Genomic DNA, 24,405 nt, shown 5'->3' with positions numbered 1-24,405 from the left:
GGCTGATTTCTCTAAATTAAATCCTAGTAGAGAGTTTAAAAGCCATGACCCCATCATTCAGAACATGGCATGAAAGTGAAAACGGTCAGACTGTGAACATACCGTCCACTCTGAAGCTGGATGTGGAGGGTAGTGAACGGTTCCACGCGGATGAGATAGTGCATGACGCCTGCAGAATTGGAATAGTGAGTACCATAATGAAACTTATCGATCATTCCCATCGGGTCTTCAAAATTCTCGTACCTTAAAGAGAAGTGGAGTTTATAACCATAACAAATGGTAATATTAGAGTCAAAATCTGTACTGGTTAGTTCATAGTATAATATTCATTCCTTGGTCATATGCTTTACTATCAAATAGAGTACCTGCATCCCCACATATAACTATAGGAAAAAATTAATTTCTTAGAATGTTTCACAAGGAGCTATCACTAAAAGCAGCTTCTGAAGCATGTAAGATAATTTTTATTTAATGTTAAATGTATAGGTGTTTTGCCTGAATATCTATGCACACTGGCATGTCCAGTGTCAGTACAGGGCAGAGAGGGAGTAGGCTCTCCTGAACCTGGAGTTACAGAGGCTTGTGAGTCGCCATCTGGGTAGTGGAAACTGAATCCAAGTGCTTTGCAAGAGCAGCAAGTGCTCTTAACTGCTGAGTCATCTCTCCAGCCACACAAGTTTTTCAGAATACAATAATAACATATGTTGGCTACAAAATTTTTTGAAGTAGATATTAGAAAGCATTTTTTGTCAAATCTAATTCACTTCCTCAATACAAAAATCTTTCGGACAAATAATTATCAATTCATTATTTTGCTTTTGAAAGATTTATTTTACTATTTTCACTTAAGTCTATGTGTGTGTTAAGCGAGTGAACTTCATGTATATGTAGGTGCCCTTTGAGGCCACAAGATGTCAGAGGCCTTGGAGCTATAGCTGTGGGCTGTTCCGTGCCACAGTCAGCAGATAAAGGGAACCAAACTTAGGAGTTCTGGAAGAGGAGTCTATGTTCTTAACTCCTAAGGTATTTTCTACGTCCCATAACTTTACTTTTCAGTGTTTAATTTATTCTTCACGCATACATAGTGCACATGTTCAGGTCACAGGACAACATTCAGAAGTTGTCTGTGTGGGTTCTGGGACTCAAATTCATATGGCAAGGACTGGTGGCAAGGGCCTCTACCCACTGTGTCAACATGCTATCACTATTCTAATGACTAATATACAGAATTTTAGTCAGCAATACTAAGGACCAAGCCGATGTTTCACACACAGCAACTAAGTGCTTATTACTGGGCTACACTCACTACACTACAAATCCAGTGCTATTATTTTAAAAATCACATCTATTTAATGTGTATGTGCCAAAGTTTGTGTGTCACAGAGATCACAGCAGAACTTGAGAAGTAGATTCTCTAATTACACCCACCACATTAACTTACTATGGTAGTTTCCCACAAAACTAAACTGGGATCGACCACTCCACCCAGCCATGTCATTCCAGGTATTTATTTAACCAGAAGACTTCAAGTCAACTTGCACATAAGTGTTTAGTGCAGCACTGTTAACAATGTGCTACAGAACCAACACAGGGATTGGATGAAGGATAGAACTGTTCTTAGTCATAAAAGTGAACGTAACTATAAAAAGTCATATTAAGAGAGTGAAGATGGTCTCATAAACATTTTTTGTTCTCTCAATTGTGGTTCCTAGCTTTATACAGATACACAAAATCCTGTTCATATATATATTTATGTAAATATATGGCAAATGGTGTAGAAAAATAGGACACAGGGGTCCCAGAGAGAGCAAAACATGGTGAAATATACTGAACATACCCTGTATGTTTCTATGAAATGTTCCTTCGGTAACATATGTACAGTGAATATGAACAATGATATTTGAAAAAAAAATTTAAGTAGCGTCTGTTAAAAGAAGACATGAAGGTGGAGAGACGGCTCAGTGGGTAGGAGCATATGATACTCTCCCAGAGGACCTGAGTCTGGTCCCAGAACCCATGTGTGGCTCAGAACCCTCTGTGACCCAGTTCTAGCTTATCTGATGTCCTTTTCTGGCCTCTGCAGATATCCGGCATGGAAGTGGTATACAGATATATTTGCAGACAAAATAACCATACACATTATAAATTTTTTGTCATGTATTTAGGGGCTGGAGAGATAGCTTAACAGTTAAGAGCACTAGCTACTCTACAGGGACCAGAATTCAATGTTTAGCACCCACACAGCAGCTCACGGGCACCCATAACTTTGTTTCCAGATCCAACACCCTCTTCTAACCTCTGCAACACATGTGTGGTGTACACATATATATGCTAGAAAAAGACAATCATACTCATAAAATAATAATTAAATATATAATTTTTAATTTAGAAAAGGTAACACTTAATTGTTGTAAGTGAAATCAGTACAAATTCAAACAATGAGTAAATTTAAAAAGCACTTACTTTTCACGCATAGCTTTGGCATTCTTTTCATTAACTACTCCAATTGGTTTAGAAAGATCTCGAAATACAGTGGGGTTATTTAGGTCCAATTCTTCTGAAGTATAATCTTGCAAAATCCAGGGAAACTAAAGAGACATAATTCAAAATTTAGACATTCTTCCTAAAGAACCTAAAGAACATCAAAATAGATTGTTTATAAAGATAGAGGATAATCACTAAGAATAATTTTCCCTAGTATAAATACCTTAAAGATATAAGATTTATTTAACTTTAGTTCAATTGATTAATTTTCACTAATTCTTCAGGGCTATTTTTAATAAAATGAAAAAAGGACTTTACTTCTAGTTACCAGTGTTCATGTTTTAACATTATTTAGAAACATGAAGGTGGAAGATGAACAGGCAGAGCATGTGTACTGTGTGTGCTCCTTTTTCTAACCAAATACAGTTTGCTTACTTTTCCATATACATTACATGTCGAAACTCACATGCATATATATGCAAAATATAAGTCAAAATTTAAAAAGTACATTCTCAGTTTTGAGTTCCAAACATCATTATTTTCAGTACTAGTTCACATCAATTTTTTGTTTTTTCAAGTTTTTAAAAAATATTTAATTTTTTTTATATTTACAGTCCCGTCATTATCCCTCCCCATCCGCCCTCTGACTGTTTCTCATCCTATATCTCCTCCCCTGTCACCAAGATCAAGAATTAATAAATGGGACCTCATGAAACTGAAAAGCTTCTGTAAAGGACATAGTCAATAGACAAATTGGTAATGAACAGATTTAAAAAATCTTCATTAACCCCACATCTGATAGAGTACTAGTATCTAAAATATATAAAGAACTCAAGGAACTAACCACCAAAAAAACCCAAACAACCCAATCAAATAATGGTGTATTTCCTTTACAGTGCTTGAGACTGGACCCAGAGCCTTACATATGGAACAAGAACATTCTACCACCAAGCTATACCGAAGCCTCTCCATTTTGTTCTAAATAAAAACAGAAACATCATATATAGTTTTATACAGTATAGAGTGTAAGTTAACTTAATTTTGAGATGCATACAAACTCACCACAGGGTACTGTGCAAGGTCATTATAGGTCCGTCCTGCCATTGTATTTATTTGAATGAGGTAGTCAAAGTTTGTTATCTCTCTGTTCACCCATTTCTAGACAGGACAAAAAACAGTATCAGAATCATATCGCATAAGCTCTTAGAACGTGACAATCATTAAAAACTAATCTAACTTTTTGTAATCCTTATCCCTATTATCTTCATGACTGAAGACATGGAGCTAAAAAAAGTTTAACATGTTAACTTCTTCACAATCTATTTCTTTAAAAAATTACTCCCTAAGAAAAATAACAAAAAATTACACATAAGTACTGCATTATACCCAGGGAAGTCTTAAACAAGGATTAAGTATGGCCTGGGCGGTAGTGCACACATGTAGCTCAGCTATCAGGAGGCGGAGGCAGGAGGATGGCGGAGGACACCCTGGCCAATGTACCGACCACTGAGAAGATCATTGCAAAGAGAACCCTGGGGATACAGATGAGTGAGGAGCACTGGTTTTACTCCTATGACATTCTTCGATTAAATGTTTTATTTACCTTGAAAGTTTAATTTCTAACCTTACCATGCTAAAGTATGCTATGAGCTAAGCTAAGCTTGGATTTTAGACTGAAGAAAACTATCTGAAGAAAAAACACCTTTAGAGAATGAAATGAGGTGGGATTAGAAAATCACTTCTTTCTAATAATCACATCATTACATTTAGTTTTCTTTTTTTTAACAACTTTATTTTACAAAACAAAGATAAATGTACAGATTTTAAGCATTTTTGCATAAAATTATACATTTTTGTCAGTACTTTTTTTTTTAAGGTTTGATAGTGTGATAAAGGTCCCACCAGTAACAATGAGCATAAAGTACATGTAAAACAAGATGCAACCTGGAAATAGTCAAAGTTTTCTCGGTGAGTAAAGATTTTTTTTTTTTTTTTTTTTTTTTTTTTACAATGAGCAGACAGTACAGGGTACAACCTGGAATTTGTCAATGTGTTCTTGGTGGGTAAGGATTGAGCATGACTATTTTTTTTGTTTTGTTTTGTTTTGTTTTCTTTATTTCTTGGACTTCATATAGTCTGTGAGTTGTTTCAGGGGCAGTGCGAGCCTCTGGGGTTAGCATCCCACTATCAGTGACTGCATATTATGTCTGTTCTTTTGTGACTGGGTTATCTCACTCAGGATGATATTCTCTAGATGCAGCCATTTTCTTAAGAATTTGGTTAAGTCATTGTTTCTGGTGGCTGAGTAGTATTCCATTGTGTATATGTACCACAATTTTTGTATCCATTCATCTTCTGAAGGACATCTGGGTTCTTTCCAGCTTCTGGCTATTATAAATAGAGCTGCTATGAACATTGTGGTGCATATATCTTTGTTGTGTACTAAGGTGTTTCTGGGGTATATGCCCAGACATTTAGTTTTCTAATAACTGTACACAGCTGAGTTATACATCAGTTTTCCTGACAGAGTAACAATCAACTTTAACTCACTGTGGACCAAAATCAAAGGGTTATAGCTATGGTGCACAGTGGGAAATGAAATATGCATGCTTCAATCCATAAAGTAAAATCTACATATTGAGATATGTTTCTACATATAGGAGGCTTAACTGCTCTTAGGTGTAAGATTGAGAAATCAGTAGTTAATGAATATATTTTATTCAAAAGCAAAAGGAACTGTACTTTATTAAACAAGGCTTATTTCCAAGACAGAAAAGAATCCTTGGCTGGAGGCCCTCACAGAACAGCCTGGCATTGATGGGCCCTGTATCCAACTGTTATCACATCCCCACAAAGACAGTTATTTGTCGTATTCTAACTGGAATTCTAATTCTAAATGAAAGAACAAAGGCCAGGGGTGATGGATCACACCTTTAATCCCAGCACTTGGGAGGCAAAAGTGGGTAGATCTCTGGGTGTCTCAGGCTTGACTGGTCTACATACACATTTCCTGGACAGCTAGGGCTGGATAGAAAGACCCTGCACCAACAAAAGCAAAATTAACTAACTAACTAACTAACCAAACAAACAAACAACCAGTCAAATGAATGAATGAATTAAGAGCAGTTAGAACACAGAAAAGAAAATAATCATAAGTTTTATATTTAAGCAATACTCTAAGATATAAAATGAACAAAATACATAACAAGCTATAAAATGTCCTACCTGTGTCAACCCTGATGCTTTGAATAATTCCTGTGGTGATCTTGTTCCGTAACTATTAGGAGAATGAAGTGACAACAGTCTGCTATATACTTTGTTTCTAACCTATAAAAAAATGCTACTGTTTAGTTTAAAAACTGGTCACAACAAATACAGATTGCAGCCTTTGTATAGGTTTCACAAGATACTCTTTCAAGAATAAGTGTTTTCTTACTCTTTCTCAGATTCGATTGTCATTTTACTTCAGAAACCTTTCACCACTGCATAAACTTGTCAGCGGTTATTCCCAATTCTGCCTCCTCACTAATTTCACCTCTTCTGGATATTTCAATTTCTTTACCATATTTGGTGCTATGGTTTGAATATGTCCTTTTAAAGTTTATGATCTAAAACTTGATCCTCAACCAATAAGTCCATAATAAGAGATGCGGCACTTGGTTTAATATTTAATCAATATTAAATGAGGTCATGGAGACAGTAAGATGGTGGTGAAGGTGCCTACTACCATACCTGATCACCTGACTTTGATCCTTAGGAACTACACTGGAATGAGAGAACTGAGTCTTATAAGTTGTAGGCACACTACCACTTGTACACATAAGACAGTTTTTTTTAATGGTGTCATGAGGCCAAAACACCATATTGACAGTAGAGTGCCCTCATGAGAAAAGGAAATGCAGGCATACCATGCACAGCTTGTTTAATCTTGTTTTAAAGATTTATTTATTATATATAAGTACACTGTTGCTGTCTTCAGACACCAGAAGAGGGCATCATATCCCATTATAGATGGTTGTAAGCCACCATGTGCTTGCTGGGAATTGAACTCAGGACTTCTGGAAGAGGACTCATTGCTCTTAACCATTGAGCCATCTCTCCAGCCCCCTAGCTTGTCTAATCTTATATACTGCATAGTGTTATTAAGACATATTGTGTCTGGCATCTACTGATTGATATTCAATATTCTACTGTACACACACACACTCACTGAAAATAACCATCTCAATTCCCAAACAAATCTCAACAATGTTCATATACTGACTAGCCTCAGAATATATTTTCTTCTTTAATATTCTCTGTTAACAGGAATACAGACCAAAATACCATGAGCGCTCACTACCTGAAGAGTTATTTCAAAATAATACTTTATGATTATCAGAAAAATACTGCACCTCTTTTTTGAAATTGAGAAAGTAGTTGGACTGATCAATATGAAAAATCTCAAGTGCTGATCTCCTTAAATTGTAACGACGTAAGTGAATCTCTCGAATTTGAGAATGAGGCCACTTGAAATCAAAGCCCAGTCCTAAAAACAAAAAAAATCATGTGACTGAGGTGCCACATAAAGTTATTCATTCCATGAAAAAAATATCTCCTTGTTTCCAAAAGTAAAACTTAGGGGAAAGAAAGGCTACATTAAAAACCAAGTACTTACAACTAGGAGTTGTAAATTGTTTCTTTTATACTATATTAGAACCCCTAAGCTATCTACTACTTTTCTATGAGGCCAGATAGTAATTCTGACTTGTATGCCTTATATCTCTCTGAGAATCTGGATCTTCAGATTTAATCATAAAAAAGTAAAAGCTTACAGGACGGTGTATATATACAAAAGCATGATAAAATTAAGACTGTATTTTGTAACTACGTTTACTTGAGTGATGCCCTCAAGTCAAATCTTTTTAAATACATTAATAATGATGAGCATGATAAAAGCCAACTGGCTGTGGGGTGCGTGCCTACAATCCTAGCTACTCAGAAGGTGAGGCAAGAGGACTTAAAGAACAAGGCCAGCCTGGGTAACACTTGCCTTGTCTAAGCATGGCCCTGGTTCCAATCACTAAGACTGTGTGTACACATAAAAGCTACAGTTCCCCTTCAATACATAGTGGCTAAGTGAACCTAATTCCTCACTGAGTCGCCGTTTCTCCTTTTATAAGAGAAACTACAATTTCCCAGTCCCACCTTGCTTGTTTCTTCCTCTAATTCATGACTGATGGACCTGGATACTTAAACGAAAGGTAATTATTTTCCCACAACTACTCACCATCTTCCTTTTCAATACTGTTATCATGAAAGTAAATGTGTTGAGTGGTGACTTCTAATCTGCCGGGAATTACGTCAATTACAGTAATGAGTTCACAGTCTTCAGTCAACACCAATTTTTCCTTTTGATCCTGTTCTTCCTTCTCATCACTGAACAAAAAGTTTAAAAGAAGCAATCATGAATTTAGCTCACTCATGCGGAAAAGAGCATCTTCTTTCACTGCGGTACTGGATGTTTATGTTGCTGTCTTTTGCAATTCCTAATTAGTCTAGCTAGAAGTTGATAGTTTTACAGTATATTTATTTTACTAACTTTTGAATCTGTAATTACTCTGTTTTCTTCATGTCTCCTGAATGAAGTTCTTTTTATAGCTTTATTCTTTGTTGTTTTTATATTATATACAGATAATTTTCTTTCATGGAACATCATTCTAGAGAAACCTAGGGCCTTGTGATACACATACTAGATGAGCCTTCTACTGCTAAATTATACCCTCAGATTCTGCTGCACATTTCCACAAAAACACAGCTTACTGCCATATGTCATACGGTATTTTCATTCAAAAGTATTTTATGATTTCAAGATACAGATCCCAACAATCCTAGGTGGAAAGCCTGCCTCAATAATCTCAGTAAATACAGATTCTTAACATCTGGCATGACATTTATTGATGCAGTTAAAGAATTGCTACACTTGTAATTAAACAATTAATTAATTGTTAGGAAAACAAGAAACTGAAGCAAATCCACAATTTTGTGATCCCATTTCTCATGACCTAGTTAAATTTAACTGCTTTCAAATGCTCATACATACATATGGACTCTGGATGCCATGTCCTCTTCAAGAAGTTCTAGTTTATCTTCCTCCATATCACTGAGTTTAACTTGTTTCACTACTTCCAAAAGCAATGAATCACTGGAAGGCTGTAAGTGCTGAACACCTTTTTAATAAAAAAAGGGACAAATTAAAAAGCAGTACAAAGTATTATAGAACATCTATATTTTCTGATGGTTTTGATGTTTGATGATTTTTTAAAATTACATGTGGTAAAGTATACATACTTTAAAAATGATAGTTATTTTTAATAATGACTAATTCTTGGTTCAGAAACAGACTAAGTACTGGATTAGCAGTCTGAGCGAGGTATAGAGCTGCCTTTTATGCAAATGACAGATTCATGAATCATAATTATATTTCATTAAAAGCAAGTTAATAATTAAATAAATTTCAATTTGTTAATATTAATGTGATTGCGCACTTGCACTACATATCAAATGACAGCCAGGCCAGGCATGGTGGTGCACACCTTTAACCTTAGTACTTGGAAGGCAGAGCCAGGTGGATCTCCATGAGTTCAGGGCCATCCTGGTCTACATATGGAGTTTCAAGGACAGCCAGGGCTACACAGAGAGCCTGCCTCTCTTTGCAACAGATGAAGACTATTACAGAAGCACACACACACACACACACACACACACACACACACACACACACACACACACACAAAATTGCAATTACCAAACCTAAGGCTCAGGGCACATCTTGGAAAAGAGTGCTGAAAGACTGTAAGAGCAAGTTTTCTGTGAGACTGTATCTCCTGGCAACATCAGCAGATACATGATACCCATGAATTCTAACCAACATGGTTAGACTGTGCAGATGTGAGATAAACAAGGACAACAACAGACATGCTAAGTGGATTTGGGGGGTGTGTGTGGGATATATAATATATACACCATATGAACATATCAAAAATAAAGCTATGAATTTGAAATATAGCAAGGATAGGTATTCTGGTAGAATTTGGAGAACAGAAAGGGAAAGGGTAAATGATGTAATATAACTTCAAAAAAAGTAAAAGATGTGTTTTTTTCCCCCACCATGTTGCCTGGGCTGGGTTAAACTTTAGATACCTCATTCTTAACTCATCGTTAGCTGGGATTAAAGACATACATTAGCACAGTAAGCTCATCAATCAAAAGAATCTGTTTATTTTGTCTTTCAAGGTAGCCCATGCCTAAGAAACTTTCCATAGCAAACAATGACATTGATGTCCTGACCTTCTGCCCCTACGTCCCAAGAACTGGGATTACAGATATGAATCGAGATTTTCTTACCTATGAAATGAAGAATCCATTACAAACTAGGTGTTTTGACTTCTTAATGTGCTTTCCGTTAAAATCATATCACATCAGGCATTTTTAGAAAAGCCCATGATGTAAACCCTGCTCTCTGTATTTGCAATAAGTTATGTGAGAAGTGCGTTAAGTGAAACAAAACAAGAAACTATCTTCTTACTAAAAACATCATGAATTGGCAGATTATCAAAATACTTTAAGAAGCAACCAAATAACTCTGCACTTAATTATGAAATACACCAGAACACACTGTCAAATTAGCAACTGCTTGCTCCTGGTTTTCACTACTGTCATACACACTTCTCCCATCAATCCAGTTTCACTGTCACCAGCGTTCTTGGGAATACATTTTAAAATATTCAGTGAGTAAAAGAGAGGTGTTGAACAACAGCCGAGATAACTGAACAGGTTTATAAACTCATATGGAGAGATAAGAGAAGGTAAAGAAAAAGGAGGGGAATTTCCCAGAGAAGGATTTCTTGGAAAATAATAAGGAAATAGTATCATTTATACTACTCCCAAAGTAAAGTAATTTACTGAAGGGGGAAGTCTCCTAGGTGATGAGGACAGGTAAATTTTGAAGAGGAAGGAAAGAGGAAGTGTTCAAGTAGCAGGATACTGACAACGTAGAGAGGCTTCTAAAACTGTGGGTTGGTATAAAAAATATACCAAGTTAGTGTTTGTATCAAAGACAAAAATATCTTTCATTAAGAGAAAAAAAACATAATAATCTGATTTACTTTAGAATACAGAATCCTAAATGATACACTATGGCTTTCTTCAGTTTTGTAGAATTGGTCAATATATTAAATGGAAAAAAAAATCTAAAATTTGGCACTTGTTTAACCTATAAACTGATCGTGAGACACAAGTGTATAGAAGCAGCTACAGTTATAACTATGACTTGGTAAACATGTAGGTGCCACAGACTCATCACAAGAAATGGTTCTGCATACTTCAGACTTTTCTTCAAAAGGGAAGACATGACAACTGATAAGGAAGAGTTTCCTTAAAGTTATAGAAATCCCTTTGAAATCTGCTCTGAATACTACTTGGGAACATGGTTGCATGTATATATTTTTTTTCTAAAACAAGGCACATCTAAGACATTAAAGATGTAGGGCTCTTTAAAAGCAGGTTATAAGCTAGAGAGATGACTCAGCAGTTAAGAGCACTGACTGTTCTTCCAAAGGTCCCAAGTTCAGTTCCCAGCAACCACTTGGTGGCTCACAACCATCTGTAATGGGATCCGATGTCCTCTTCTAGTGTGTTTAAAGACAGTGACAGTATACTCAAGTGCATTTAAAAAAAAAAAAAAAAAAAAGCAGGTTACAAAAGAGTCATAAATTAAAGGGTGTGAAGAAGGCTAACTTAATAATCTAAGGAAAAAGAATATTATTTCTCAACAAAACATAAATGAAATACAGTAAAAATACTGGTTTTCTTGGAAAGTTATATTCAATGAAAACACACACCCATCTTAGATTTAGGCCAAAGTTAACAACACTGAATTCATGTACCCACTTAAGCATACACTATACCCCTTTGTTCATAGTAAATATCTAAAACAATAAACAATAATAAACAGTCTGTCAACATCTTTTTTATTAAAACAGGTAGATACTGAAACTTACCCAAATTATCTCTTAAGGCACTAGCTTCCTCGTGGGTTTTGAAATTATAATTTGGTACCAGTTTAAGTCTCATGCGGGAATAATTTTCCACATTAGCTAGTTTCCAGTGAATTCGATTTTGTTTCCTATAAACATTCACAATGAAACAAGTAATATTACTTAAAATTATAAACATTGGTTTAAAGAGTATAAAAGAGTTAAGTGCTTCACAACTGTTCAACACGATTTAGAAAATGTTCATGCTATAACAACTAGCTAGTCTGCACACGGCCCTGTGTGATGTGCAGCACTGCAAGAACCCAGACCTGGGTAATCTGGAGGAGAGCAGTGGGTGGGGCTGAGGCAGAACAGCAGAGTGAGCAGTGTATGCAGACAGCCATATTGCACCCTACCACTCTGTTAGCAATTACTTTCAAAACAAATTTCAATGGTTGTATTTATCGTCTGGACAACTGTCACAAAAACTAAACTGAGTATGGTTACCTACAACATATATGAGCCTAAGACAGCTTAAGTTATTTACCCAAGATGCCATGAGGTTTAAAGGTAAAGAAATAAGATTTGAACACTAACTTTCAGACTTCTAGCTTGATTACTTTATTCTTTCACTGTTAAATGCATAATATTATAACTATAACCATAATATTAACTTTTCTACTACAAATAAAAATAAATGCAAATGAATCAAAGACCAAGATATCAAAGTTAAGATACAATACTCTTAGAAGAAAAGGTAAAGTTTTTATGACCTTGGACTTGGGTATGCTTTCCTACATACACTATAAAAAGCATGCAAGGAAAAATACTAGATTTATTCAAATTATAACTTCTGAATAACAAAGATCATAATCAAGAAAGTGTAAAATCATCTACATATTTGCAAATCACCTGAAGAGTCTCTGAGAATACATGCATATTCACACACACACACACACACACACACACACACACACACACACACACACACCAGCAAAAAGTCAATCATTCAGTGTGGGAACTAGGCAAAGGAAACTCTCTTTTCAAAGAAGACATACAAATGGACAACAAGTACACAAAATAGTGCTCAATGTTGTTAGTTATTAGAATGATTAAAGGCAAAATTATACAATCATGCTTTATATACACAATGGTAGGACTATTTGAAAAATTGGAAAGTGACAGTATTAGTTAGAATGTAGTGAAACTGGAAAACATACTGACAATCTATGTACATGAGCACACTATAGCTGCCTTCAAACACAGCAGAAGAGGGCATCAGATCTCATTACAGATGGTTGTGAGCCACCATGTGGTTGTTGGGAACTGAACTCAGGACCTCTGGAAGAGCAGTCAGTGCTCTTAACCACTGGGCCATCTCTCCAGCCTAATGCTACAGTTCTAAAGAACAAAATATGTACCTACTTTTCAGCCCAAGGCCCCCTTTCGCATGTAAGATAGAGCCGTATTGCCTTCCAGCATCTAAAAGCCGCCAACTGATGACTGTTAAGTTGTTTAATCATATTATTGTACCTCAAGTTCTCTTGCCGGGCTTTTCGATTAAATGGTTCCACAAAATACTCCTGAAATAAACAGAAAAAGAGGAGAGCAATGTATCTATAAATTTTTAATTTGACAAAATTTGGTATATAAGAAAAAAGATAATTTAATTTTGTTACAATACTTCTCTTTGAGGAGGACAGTAGAATTTTAAATATGTTTGTCCTACTTAAGATTTCTTTGACTCATAAAAATAAAACACACACACACACACACACACTCACTCACTCTATGGCTGATAAAACTGCTTAATAAAAAGCACCCACTGCTGAGCCTAACAACCTGAGTTTGTTCCCAAGCACCCCAAGTGTGGCGGTATACTCCCGTAATCCCAACAGCAAGAAGGTAGAGTCAGAAAGTCATGAAGTTTAATGTTCTCCTTAGTGTTTATTAAGCTTGAGGCCACTCTGAAATACGAGATGGTCTCAAAAAAAAAAAAAAAGAAAAAAAAAAGACTAAAATCTAAAATATCTATTAAAACTCATAAAACAACAACAACAAAACAGCACACTATCAATAACTTGTAGCTGTTATCAGGCTTGTAGGAAGGAAATTAATGGTGTGGGATATGACACTAAAATAGGTCACTGCTGAGACAAGAAAGTGACAAAGTCCCATGAAAACTAGGTATCGACTCAGCACTGTCCTTATCATGTGCATAAATGTCTTCTTTCAACACTGGCAGTGGGCTGGCTGGAATCTGGCTTGACTGGGCATGTCTGCCTTGTAGGCTAGGGATCAATCAATAAAAGGTACTAACTGGGTATAGTAGCAAGTGTTTGCAAAGTCAAACAGGAAACCTAAGTTCACAGTCAAAAAACCAACACAGTGGTTCACAACCACCCGTAACTCTAGTTCCAGAGATTCAGCGTCCTTTTCTGAACTCCCAGGACACCTGCACACACACAGACAGAGACAAACAGAATAACTTTACATTTAAATTTTTAATTGAATTTATTTGTGTGAGGGATATATCAAGATACCTTAGCAGTATCTACTAATAAATTTTCATCTTAACAAGTTTCCATAATCGATAAGATTTACATAATCACTACACACTATGTTTTATATTAAAACTGTTACTGATCAACTGTTTTCTTCCCAATTATGAAATATTTTCTGAGTATGTCTGTTTCCAAATTTCTGGTGGAATTACTTCACCTAAATTTAACTTAATGCTTGTAGTCAATGTGAACAACTCTACTTAGAAAACACTGATTAGTTTTTACCTGAAATTTCAGTTTGCTTTCTCCTCCTTCTCGGTCTCTTTTATGCATATTCACCATTAAGGTTTCATAACAATTCTTCCAGTAAAGTGCCATGTTCTCATGACCACCATAAAGTGTATGTGCTTCATACTGCTTCATGTAAGGTACAATCTTAGTTTAAAAGAAAGAAAGAAGATACAGAATTTACACACTCATCTATAAAATGGTAAGTCAGCTGAAAAGTCTTGCTCAGAGAAGAGAGAACTCTGGGACTGGAGAGATGCTCAACAGTTAAGAGCACTCGCTGAGAGCAAGCACAAGGCTGGAGTTCAGGTCCCGGCACTCACAGTACTCCTGCAACTCCAGCTCCAGGGGATTCACACACTAGTTTTCATGCCTACCTGAAGCACACACCTGCATATATACATATGCACACACTCATGCTTGCACACACATTAACAAATCATTAAAAATACTTTTAAAAACTTACGTATTTTTCAATGTAAACTTGCCATTCATTTGAATTGCAGTATTCTTGAAAATCTTCAAAAAATGAAGCGCTTCCATTAGTAAAAGGCAAAGAAGGCAAGTGCAAGTTCATGAAAAGAAGCTCATAAATTTTAGAAACCAGAGTCCGGAGAAGAGGAATCAGAAATGAGTAGATTTCTGTCTGCTCCTTGATTGACCGACTTAGGATATGTTCTAGTTTCCCTAAAATATAGCATGCCTCATCTTGATTTTCGATCACTTTCGTCTGAAGAAGAGCATTGAGCTTAGCTGATGCCATTGCACAAACCTGGAAAAAAACAGGTCAGATGAAAAGCAGCAGACTACAGCAAACATTTAATACTAGCAAAAGATCTGTCTGTAACAGTTTACACATGTTATGAGTTAGCTGTCAATAGCTAGGAGTCTAGAGTGGCAAGCTTAACAGATGCCAAGGAGAAAAGTGATTCTGGGAAAGGAGGGAAAGGAGGTGCAGCCTCAGGAAGTAACAGTGCTGACAGAGGTCTCAGGGCCCTAAAGGTGGCAGCAATGCAGGAAAGGCCAGACCCATTCTATGTGGGACAGATAAGCCATGTCTACAGACCCACCAGTTAAGACAAAATTTGGATATCATTATGGTTGAAGGGAGAAAATAAAGTCACATGAAAGACTAAAAAAAAAAAAATACTGATGAATCTGATTTAATTGTAAGCTAACAAGTGTTTTACAGTTTCATAGACATTGGCAAAAAAAAAAAAAAAAAAAAAGAAAGAAAAAAAAAGAAACTAACTGGTGAGACAAAGACCTACAAAATTTTAATAAGCATTCTATCACTGTTTGGACTTATTTCCCAACTCCAACCTGAGATTAAAAACTAGAAGACAGCAGCCTACAGAGTGGGAGTTCGGAGAGAAGCACTAAGTCTAGGAGGCCTCAGGAGCTTATAGTAGGTTTTCAGCTCATCTCTGATATAGAGAAAGAGATTAGCTTTACTACAGTGACAGTCAAAAACCTGCCCTTTGCTCTAGAAAGAAACATGGCTTTTATCTTCCAGAATTGTTCATTATAAAAACAAAACAGAGTGGATATTTAGACTCCATTTAGACTCCTAATGGAGAGCTGTCCAGCAACAGCGCTGTAGGAAGCAGCACTAGACTCCTCTGGGGACAAAAAGAGTTGAAAATAGGCCTAACTGCCATTGCAGCCATTTGCATCCTTAAGGCCAAGAACAGTGTGGTGAGAGAACAAATGTAAAAAAGTCTGTCTTGGTTTTTTGTTACATGATGTCATAATTATTAAAATACATAAAGATATATAAAAAGTCTGGTCCTTAACTAGTGTACTGGCTGGTTTTGTGTCAACTTGACACAAGCTGGAGTTATCACAGAGAATGGAGCCTCAGATGAGGAAATGTCTCCATGAGATCCAGCTGTAAGGCATTTTCTCAACTAGTGATCAAGGGGGAAAAGCCCAGCCCATTGTGGGTGGAGCCATCCCGGGGCTGGTGGTCCTGGGTTCTATAAGAAAGCAGGCTGAGCAAGCCAGGGGAAGCAAGTCAGTAAGTAACATCCCTCCATGGCCTCTGCATCAGCTCCTGCTTCCTGACCTGTTGAGTTCCAGTCCTGACTTCCTTTGGTGATGAACAGCAGTGTGGAAGTGTAAGCTGAATAAACCCTTTCCTCCCCAACTTGCTTCTTGGTCATGGTGTTTGTGCAGGAATAGAAACCCTGACTAAGACAACTAGAAATTTAATTAACCTTTAACTTCCTAGGGCAATGAATACATATTAAGGGTACAAGTTCAAGCAAAAGAGAGCTCTTAATTACTATTCATTTAATCTCTAGCACTGAAGAGGAAAGAGCTACTGAGGAAGTGTTTGAGGAAGGAGGAGGAATGAGAAAACAAGCATTAGATTAGAGGTTGGTTTCAATAGGCCAACCTTAGGATAAAAGTTTAACTTCTCCATATTTTTAGCAAAGGTACATCGAGTTTAGGAACAGCACTAGAATTCTGCCTCATCCTAAATCTCCCCATATCACATAATAAAACTAAAACAGGGTTTGGGAGATGGCTCAATAAATAAAATGTTAGCCATGCAAGCATGATGACCTGAGTCTGCAGGGTCCACATAAAAACTGTTCGTATTAGTGCTTGACTGTAACTCCAACACTCCTATAGCACCATGAGGGAGTGAGACAGGAGAACCTGGGAAGCTCACAGGTCAGCTAACACTGCAGTATAAAGCAGTGTACAACAGAAAGGGGTCAACACCAAGTCTGTCCTTGTGCGAGCACGCTCTCGGTCTCTCTGTCTCTGTCTCTCTGTCTCTGTCTCTGTCTCTGTCTCTCTCTCTCTCTCTCTCTCTCTCTCTCTCTCTCTCACACACACACACACACACATATAAACAGAAATGAATAGATATCAAATTACTTATGAATAAAAGTAATTAATGAAAATAGAAAAAAGACAGACTAAAATGGCAGAGCAATTTTCTAACCTTTTACATTTTAATTTACAAGAAGAACAATAAATATTCTTGCAAACATTTTATCTTTAGTCCTAAAATCTAGCAAAACAATTCACATAATAAAATGTACATAACAGTATATACATTATTGGTATTTGATAATGAACAAATGCATAAAGAATTAAAATTCTGGATTAGTAAAACAAGAAAAGAGTTAAAATTAGAAAAGCAGGAAAATTATTATAAATCAGTTTTCCAAGAAATACAATTCTTAGACTTCACATACACAGATCTCTCTGGTGGCTACTTAGCAATTATAAGCTACACTGAATGTAGATGACCTATGAGTAAACCCAATAAAAGAAAATACTAAAATCACATAGAGTCCTAAGACTGAGGGAAAAAAGCTGCCTCTTAAGCTTCTTTCTGATCTTACAGAGTTGAAATTTCAAGTGATTTAGTACTTTTTGGAACCAAAAAACACTGAACAGGGCGTCTGAGAGACGGTTCAATAGGTAAAGGTGTATGCCACAAAGCCTCACGACCTGAGTTTGATCCCAGAATTCATGTGGTGGACTCAAAGAACTGACTCCCACAGGTGGTCTCTGACCTCCATGGAACATGTGTGCACAATGCAGGCACATAAAATAAACAAATACAATGTAATTTTAAAATCCTGAAAAGGCATTATTATCTAGTTACTACATTAGCAGCTATGTGAAAGGATAGAATATAGCATGAAAGAAATATCAAACCTGCAAACTGCCTCTTCCAATGAATTCTAGAAGCAACTGGATCTGAATTTGAGAGAGTTTTACCCATACTGGATTCTCAGAATACCATACTGACAGACAGTCAAGGAGCTGCGTGGTATCTTCCAAAAGCTGTCACAAAAGAAAAATTGAGAAACAAATGCATTCACTTATAAGATGTGATGATAATCTTTCTTCAACAATAATACCAATCAACAGCACTGCTGAAGCCGTTGCCAAGGAACAAGAACCTTGCAAGAACTAACAAAACCTGCTGACTCTTCAGCTTAGGTATGTTTACTGCATCTGATTAAACACTAAAGTTCCAAAAAGAAGTGATATAAATTTCCTCCCTTACATAATTCTGAACTACCCAAAGTATTTGTCTACTTATGTTTCATTTTGTTTGCAACAGCATATCATCACGTCGTAGCTCAGGCTGTCTACATAGCCCACACTTGACTCAAATTGTGATAATCCTTCTGCCTTTCATAAACAATAAAAATCACAGGCTTTGGCCACTACATTGAACCCTAGCATGCAATTTCAAAATGCCATTACTAACCTTCTCAGTCCACATGCTTGAATTAACCAGTCCTTCCGACTGCAGGAAGTCCTGTATGATCAACATGAGTCGGAAGGCATTTTCAGCAGTTACAGGACTACTTTTTGCATCTCTGTTTTCTGTGACTGCCCATTCTAACATCTTCTGGAGCAAACTATGTATAAAATAAAGTTCTTTTAAAACCATTCTCTCATACCATAAGCTTAGAAAGAAAAATGAAAATCCCCAACCCCCTTATTTCTTAGCAACATTGCTAGTCCAAAGATACACTCTCACCAGCAGACTGCCACTACGATTGTAGCTGGAGGACTTCTGGGTAAAATGGAGGCTGCTTCTGTGTGATGCAGTATGAGAGAGAAAAAGTGAAGTAAGACAAGGAACAGACTATTCCAAAGAAAGAAAAATAAGAGGAAAATCAGAATTAGAGGTAGAGAAAGGCTACTGTGAAGACAAAGACAGGGAGCACAGCTGCATGCCCTGAGACCTCTGTGGGGGAGGGAAGCAGATGCTGCCCTTCAAAAACTAAGACACCAAGAGATGAGCAGCCCTACTCTGAGGACAAGACCACAGCCTTTGAGCTCCTCAGCTAGAACTGCAAGCTTAGGTAAGACAGTAATCTAAGAGATGAGTCAGCAATGAAAAGAAAACATCCTTGCTTCACTCTGACTTGCAAGGCAATGAGCAGACATCAACTCAAGAATCTTCTGTTACTACTGAGTTACCTCCAGGAATGGTGGTGCAAATCTTAAATCCCAGCACTGGGGAAGCAGAGGTCAGAGGAAACACAGAAAGACCCTTTTGGGGTTGGGGGTTGGAGGACAAAAACAAAAAAATAAAAAAATTTAGAAAATCCTGAGCTTCCATGAAGACCTGAAGGCAAGGTTACAAAAGCTTAAATATAGCCAGCTATAGCAACAGGGTGAAAGATCGCTTAGTGAGAAAGTGTAGAGAACCAGACATCAACAAGCTTAAAATTTCAGTCAGCAGAAGGTAGAGAAGTTGGAAGAAAAAAGACACCCCTGTCTTCAGAGGCTGGAAGTGGGTCTCATCAACTGAAAACAATCCCAGAGTTTGACAGCACTAAGCATCAACATCCCATTCATTTAGCAATATACTTGATGCCCTCGAATACATCCCTCCAGGAAGGTAAGACTCAAGAGGTCTTGAAAGCATTAAGACAGGTCATCAGTCGGTACAGATCTGTGAGTTCTGGCTGATTCACATATTTAAATTCTAAACACACTTGGGTACATCCCAGCCAAAGCATTAGTCACACTGGAGGGTACTATCTGGGTAACCTCAGGAGGATAATAGAATCTGCCTAGTCCATGGACTGCAAAGGAAACTGGCCAGCAGAGCTTCCTTGGAACACAAAGAAGGAAAACTAACATAATGAAGACAAATCTGCTATGCAGACTACATTAGTCTAAACTAGTATACTAAACTCAGCCAACATCATAACCACAGCAAAATCAGGACTACAGAGTTTCAAGACACCTACACCCATGTATTTAACTGGGAGCCTCCAATTTTCAATGATGCAAAAAGAATCTGTTTCAACATTTCATCCTTTATCTTAAAACGTTATTTTACTCTCTTGGTTTGTCCCTTGACAAATGTGTGTGTGTGTGTTTACAAATTTAGTATTCTAAATCTTGTGTCTGCTCTATTATGTTTTAAATGGGTGCTTTTATACTTTTATTTCCATTGTGTATTCCTCTAATAGTTTTTGTTCGTTATTTCTGCTGCTGTTACAATTGGGCAGTACTGTACAGAAGGAGGGACTGGGGCTCAGGCAGTAAAGTGCTGTGTCTGCCATGTAAGCATGAGGCCCTGACTTCAACTCCTAGCCACAGAAAATACAGAGCATGGTGGAACATGATTCCAATGTCAGTATTGCAAAGGTAGAGACGGAAATCTCGGGGGCTTACTGACCCCATAGCCAAGCTTAACTAGAGGGGCCCAGAAGCCCAAGAGATGTTGTCAGAGGAACTATGATGCCTGAAGCTGACTTCCAAAGCCATGTGCATACATGAGCACAAATACCTGTGCATATGCCTGTGTGTACATATTCACACCAAAGCACATAAAAAGGAGAGTCATGAACTGAGAATAAGCTCAATGGGATACACTCAAATATTAAAGAAAAAATGACTATGACCACAGTGTTCAAGAACACTACACATGATTAAAAAAGCAAACCTACGAATCTACCAGGAAGAAGCTCAGATAAACATGTAAGGCAAAACAATCTGCTCAATAAAATCCTAGCAGAAAACATCCCAAATCTTAAAATCAAGAACAAAAACACCAGACTAAACAGGAGAAGATTTAGAGCCTCAACTAGATAAAATCAATGAAGAAGGAAATTTTTCAAAGCAGAGAAACAATATTAAAAGCTGTATGGGAAAAATGGCAACTCATCTACAAAGGTAGAAAGTTTCAAAACAAAAGATCAGATCTTTTGTCAGTAACACTAAAATGTTAGTGAATAAAACACAAAGACAGACAATAAAAATGTTGCAAACCACATCTCTCATGTTGAATAAAAATCAAGTGAAAAGGTGTCAAAGGTTTTAACTGAAGACCTGATGGTTTGAAAACCATACAGGGAAATACAAGATATAGGTACAAACTTCCTATAGAGACTCCAACAGCACAAAAAATAATACCAAGGATTGACAAATGGGTTACATAAAATTAAATTCTTTTAAAAGGCAAAAGAAAAAAAATCACTATTATGAAGAAAGTCTATGGAATAAGAAAAAAAAACTTTGTCAACAGAATTCACACATGATTAGTATTTCAGATATATAAAGAGCTATAAAAACTAAATCCATGCCCCCAAAACTATCCAGTAAGAAATGATTAATAATCTGATAGTTCTCCAAAGAACACAATCAATCAATAATACCAATAAAAGTGTTCACCATCCTTAACAATCAGGGAAACACAAGGCACAACTGGTTTAGAAGCCATCTCACCCTAGTCAGGAGGACCCCCAGTCAAGAGAACAAACAGTGGTGAGAGCAAGCCTCCTAAACTACCGAAAATGGACATCAGAATGGAGGGTTCTCAAAAACCTAAAACCAGAACACCACTCCTGATGTCATGTAAGTTCAAATTTAATCTTCTGACACTGGAATTTGTTTTGTATTTCTTTTTACATTCTACCAGCATTCCAAAAACCTAGGAAGAAAAAAAAAGTAAACGGTTTCTTTCCCTCTCTTCTTCTACTATATACTGAATTAAGTGTTCAGAATGTAATTTTAGATTCCCCATTCCAAAAAGAGAGATGAAAAGAAATTACTGATTGCTTACGTTAGTTTTATTTCATCTGAGGGTCGAAGCAGCTCACTTGATATTCCTGGTTTAGTTAACGCTGAAAAGACCTGTCCTCTTTCGATCCATGTATCCTCATCAGACTTTTCTAGTCCTTTACACATGACATAATTCAAAATATTTGTAAGCAGCTGAAAAAGTTCTTCTTCACATCTCTATGAAAAACATTAAATGGTACTAAAATTATTAGCTGAAGGAAATGTTAAAATACATCATAGAACCATCTACTTATACCTATTATTTATGTAAGACACTGTTACACATTTTAAATGTAAGTGTCTGTGTGTGGGTATGCACACACGAGTAGAGCTGTCCAAAAAGGCCAGCACTGTCAGATCCCCTGGAGCTAGAGTTACATATCACTGTGAGCTGCCTGATGTGAGTTATGGAAACGGAACTCAGGTCTTCTGAAAAGCAGCAAGTGCTCTTAAATGCTACCTCTCTTGCCCCCTTTTAACATATCGTTATTGACTGGAGGCACAACATATGCAAGATGCAGACTTTGTTCTCAAGACAGTGATGGTGAGCTGGAGAGATGGCTCAGTGGTTAAGAACATTTACTACTCTTGCAAAAGGCCATGGTTCAATGCACAGCACCCAAATAATGGATCACAACCATCCGTAACTTGAGTTCTAGGATATCCAATGCCCTTTTTTGACCTCCACAGGAACCAGACACATACATGGTACACATACATATATGTAAGCAAAATATTCATACATACAATATAAAATAACCTAACATGTGCAAGCTAGTATGCTCATTCCCTATGGCCACATACATACAAATAAACACACACATACAGAACCAAACAAAAAGTAAGATATTTACAAGTGACAATCGCCCTTCTAAATTTTAGATCACAAAACTTAGAATATGAATGGAAAATATTAGTAACAGCATATATAACAGCAAAGTACTTACGTATAAAACTAGCATATTAAATTTTTATTTGGAAAGATAAGCAAATTTACCTCTTGGCTTTCAAGAAGAGAGAAGTCATCACTACAGCCCATATCAATTGTGATGGTTCTTTCTCTGTCAGACTGCACAGAAAACGACTTGGTAGACTCTACTGGAGAGGGGGTGCTAGAGGAGCTGTCTGGCACGTGACTTCCACTGTCGCTCAGCTCACATGCATCAATTCCACTGAGATCCAAGCTCAGATGGGAAGTGTTGCTATGCCAGAATTCTTCTTGATTCTCTGACTTGAAAGATAATTCTCCTTCAGAGCTATCTTCTTGAAAGAGCGGTGTGTTTGAGTTCAGGGACTGACTATCGTCCAAGCTCCAATGGTCTGAAGATATGTCAGCGAATGTCATTTTTTCATCATCAAGTTTTTCAGAGTTCCTTTTAACATCTTCAGTTAACGTGTTTTTATTTTCTTTCACTGAAATTGTCTTCCCATGTTTGTTAAGAGAATTTATATTTTCAAAATTTGCTTTTAAGAAAAGTCTAACAAAGGTGTCTTGCCAGCCCACTTGCTGTGATATCTGGTATGCTGCATCTGGCTGGGACTGCAAAATCTGTAATATCTGCAAAGAGAACACAAGAAAGTTCAACAAAAAAATACAAAATTCATCAAACGCATATAATCTTTTAATGAAAAGGTCTCTTCAATTACTTTAATAACAAAGTAATTTAACAAGAAACAATAGGAAGGTATACTTTAGGATTCTGTTCTGTGTGCATGGTGTATGTGAATATGTGCAGATGAACACACATAAATATGGAGGCCAGAGAAGGATACTGAGTATATGATTCTATCACTCTCCAACTCACTCCCCTGAAGTATGGTCTCTCACTGAGCCTGGAGCTAAGGTAGTGCCAGAGACCCTCAGCTACCTTATGTCTCTGGTCTCTAACATGTTGGGGGAGCGGGCATACATGGCAACACACTGCTTTTTACATGGGTGCTGGGGATTTGAACTCAGATCCTCATGCTTGTGTAAGCACTCTTACCCACTGATCCATCTTTATCATGCAGGAGTATGTTCTTAACTAGCATTATAATATTGGAACTATTTGATATTGTGGTTCTACCTAATCTGATATTACTCTTGCACAGAGTAAAGATGTACTAAAATATGTGCTACACAAAAACTAAAATGATTCTCAAAAACCATGCTAGATGTGAGTTTATTAAAGATTAATAAAATGACAGTATGAATGAAATGTAGTAACGTGATCATTATCTTAATCAAAGAAAGTTGTCACGAGGTTATTACTTGTCAGCAAGGATTACTGAGAGACTGACATGTGCCAGGCATATGCTTGGTGAATGCTACAGCTAGGGGACACAAGCCCAGAACCATGTACTCAAGGAGAATGATTTCTACTTCTATTTTTCTTCAAGTCAAGTTAATGACTACTTTTGGAAAAATAGTTTTTAATAAGTCTGTACTAACAAAGAAATAGGTAAATCATTTTAATTCAAAATATTAATTTTAATAAGATGCATGCTGTTGTTTAGCTTAAGCAAGTTAAAGAATAGATGGTCACATTACAGTATGTAAGAATTCT

General features: G+C 36.8%; 1 protein-coding gene across 1 annotated transcript in view; it reads right to left on the bottom strand.

The window, feature by feature from the left end:
• Window positions 1-24,405, bottom strand: part of NBEAL1 (neurobeachin like 1) — a 123,091-nt gene that overhangs the window by 31,231 nt on the left and 67,455 nt on the right. Inside the window, exons 28-42 of the mRNA XM_080932926.1 lie at window positions 22,857-23,417; window positions 21,861-22,036; window positions 18,540-18,693; window positions 17,978-18,106; window positions 14,760-15,065; window positions 14,291-14,440; window positions 12,927-13,084; window positions 11,526-11,650; window positions 8,567-8,693; window positions 7,754-7,902; window positions 6,879-7,012; window positions 5,710-5,811; window positions 3,547-3,642; window positions 2,464-2,588; window positions 103-243 (exon numbers count right to left, since the gene is read on the bottom strand). Coding sequence (XP_080789052.1) covers window positions 103-243; window positions 2,464-2,588; window positions 3,547-3,642; window positions 5,710-5,811; window positions 6,879-7,012; window positions 7,754-7,902; window positions 8,567-8,693; window positions 11,526-11,650; window positions 12,927-13,084; window positions 14,291-14,440; window positions 14,760-15,065; window positions 17,978-18,106; window positions 18,540-18,693; window positions 21,861-22,036; window positions 22,857-23,417 — 2,633 coding nt within the window. The remainder of the gene's footprint in view (window positions 1-102; window positions 244-2,463; window positions 2,589-3,546; window positions 3,643-5,709; window positions 5,812-6,878; window positions 7,013-7,753; window positions 7,903-8,566; window positions 8,694-11,525; window positions 11,651-12,926; window positions 13,085-14,290; window positions 14,441-14,759; window positions 15,066-17,977; window positions 18,107-18,539; window positions 18,694-21,860; window positions 22,037-22,856; window positions 23,418-24,405) is intronic.

The sequence above is a fragment of the Micromys minutus genome (assembly GCF_963924665.1).
Source record: "Micromys minutus genome assembly, chromosome: 19".
Classification (NCBI taxonomy): Eukaryota; Metazoa; Chordata; class Mammalia; order Rodentia; family Muridae; genus Micromys; species Micromys minutus.
The sequence above is the reverse complement of the archived record's forward strand: the minus strand, read 5'-3'. Positions and strand labels throughout refer to the sequence as shown.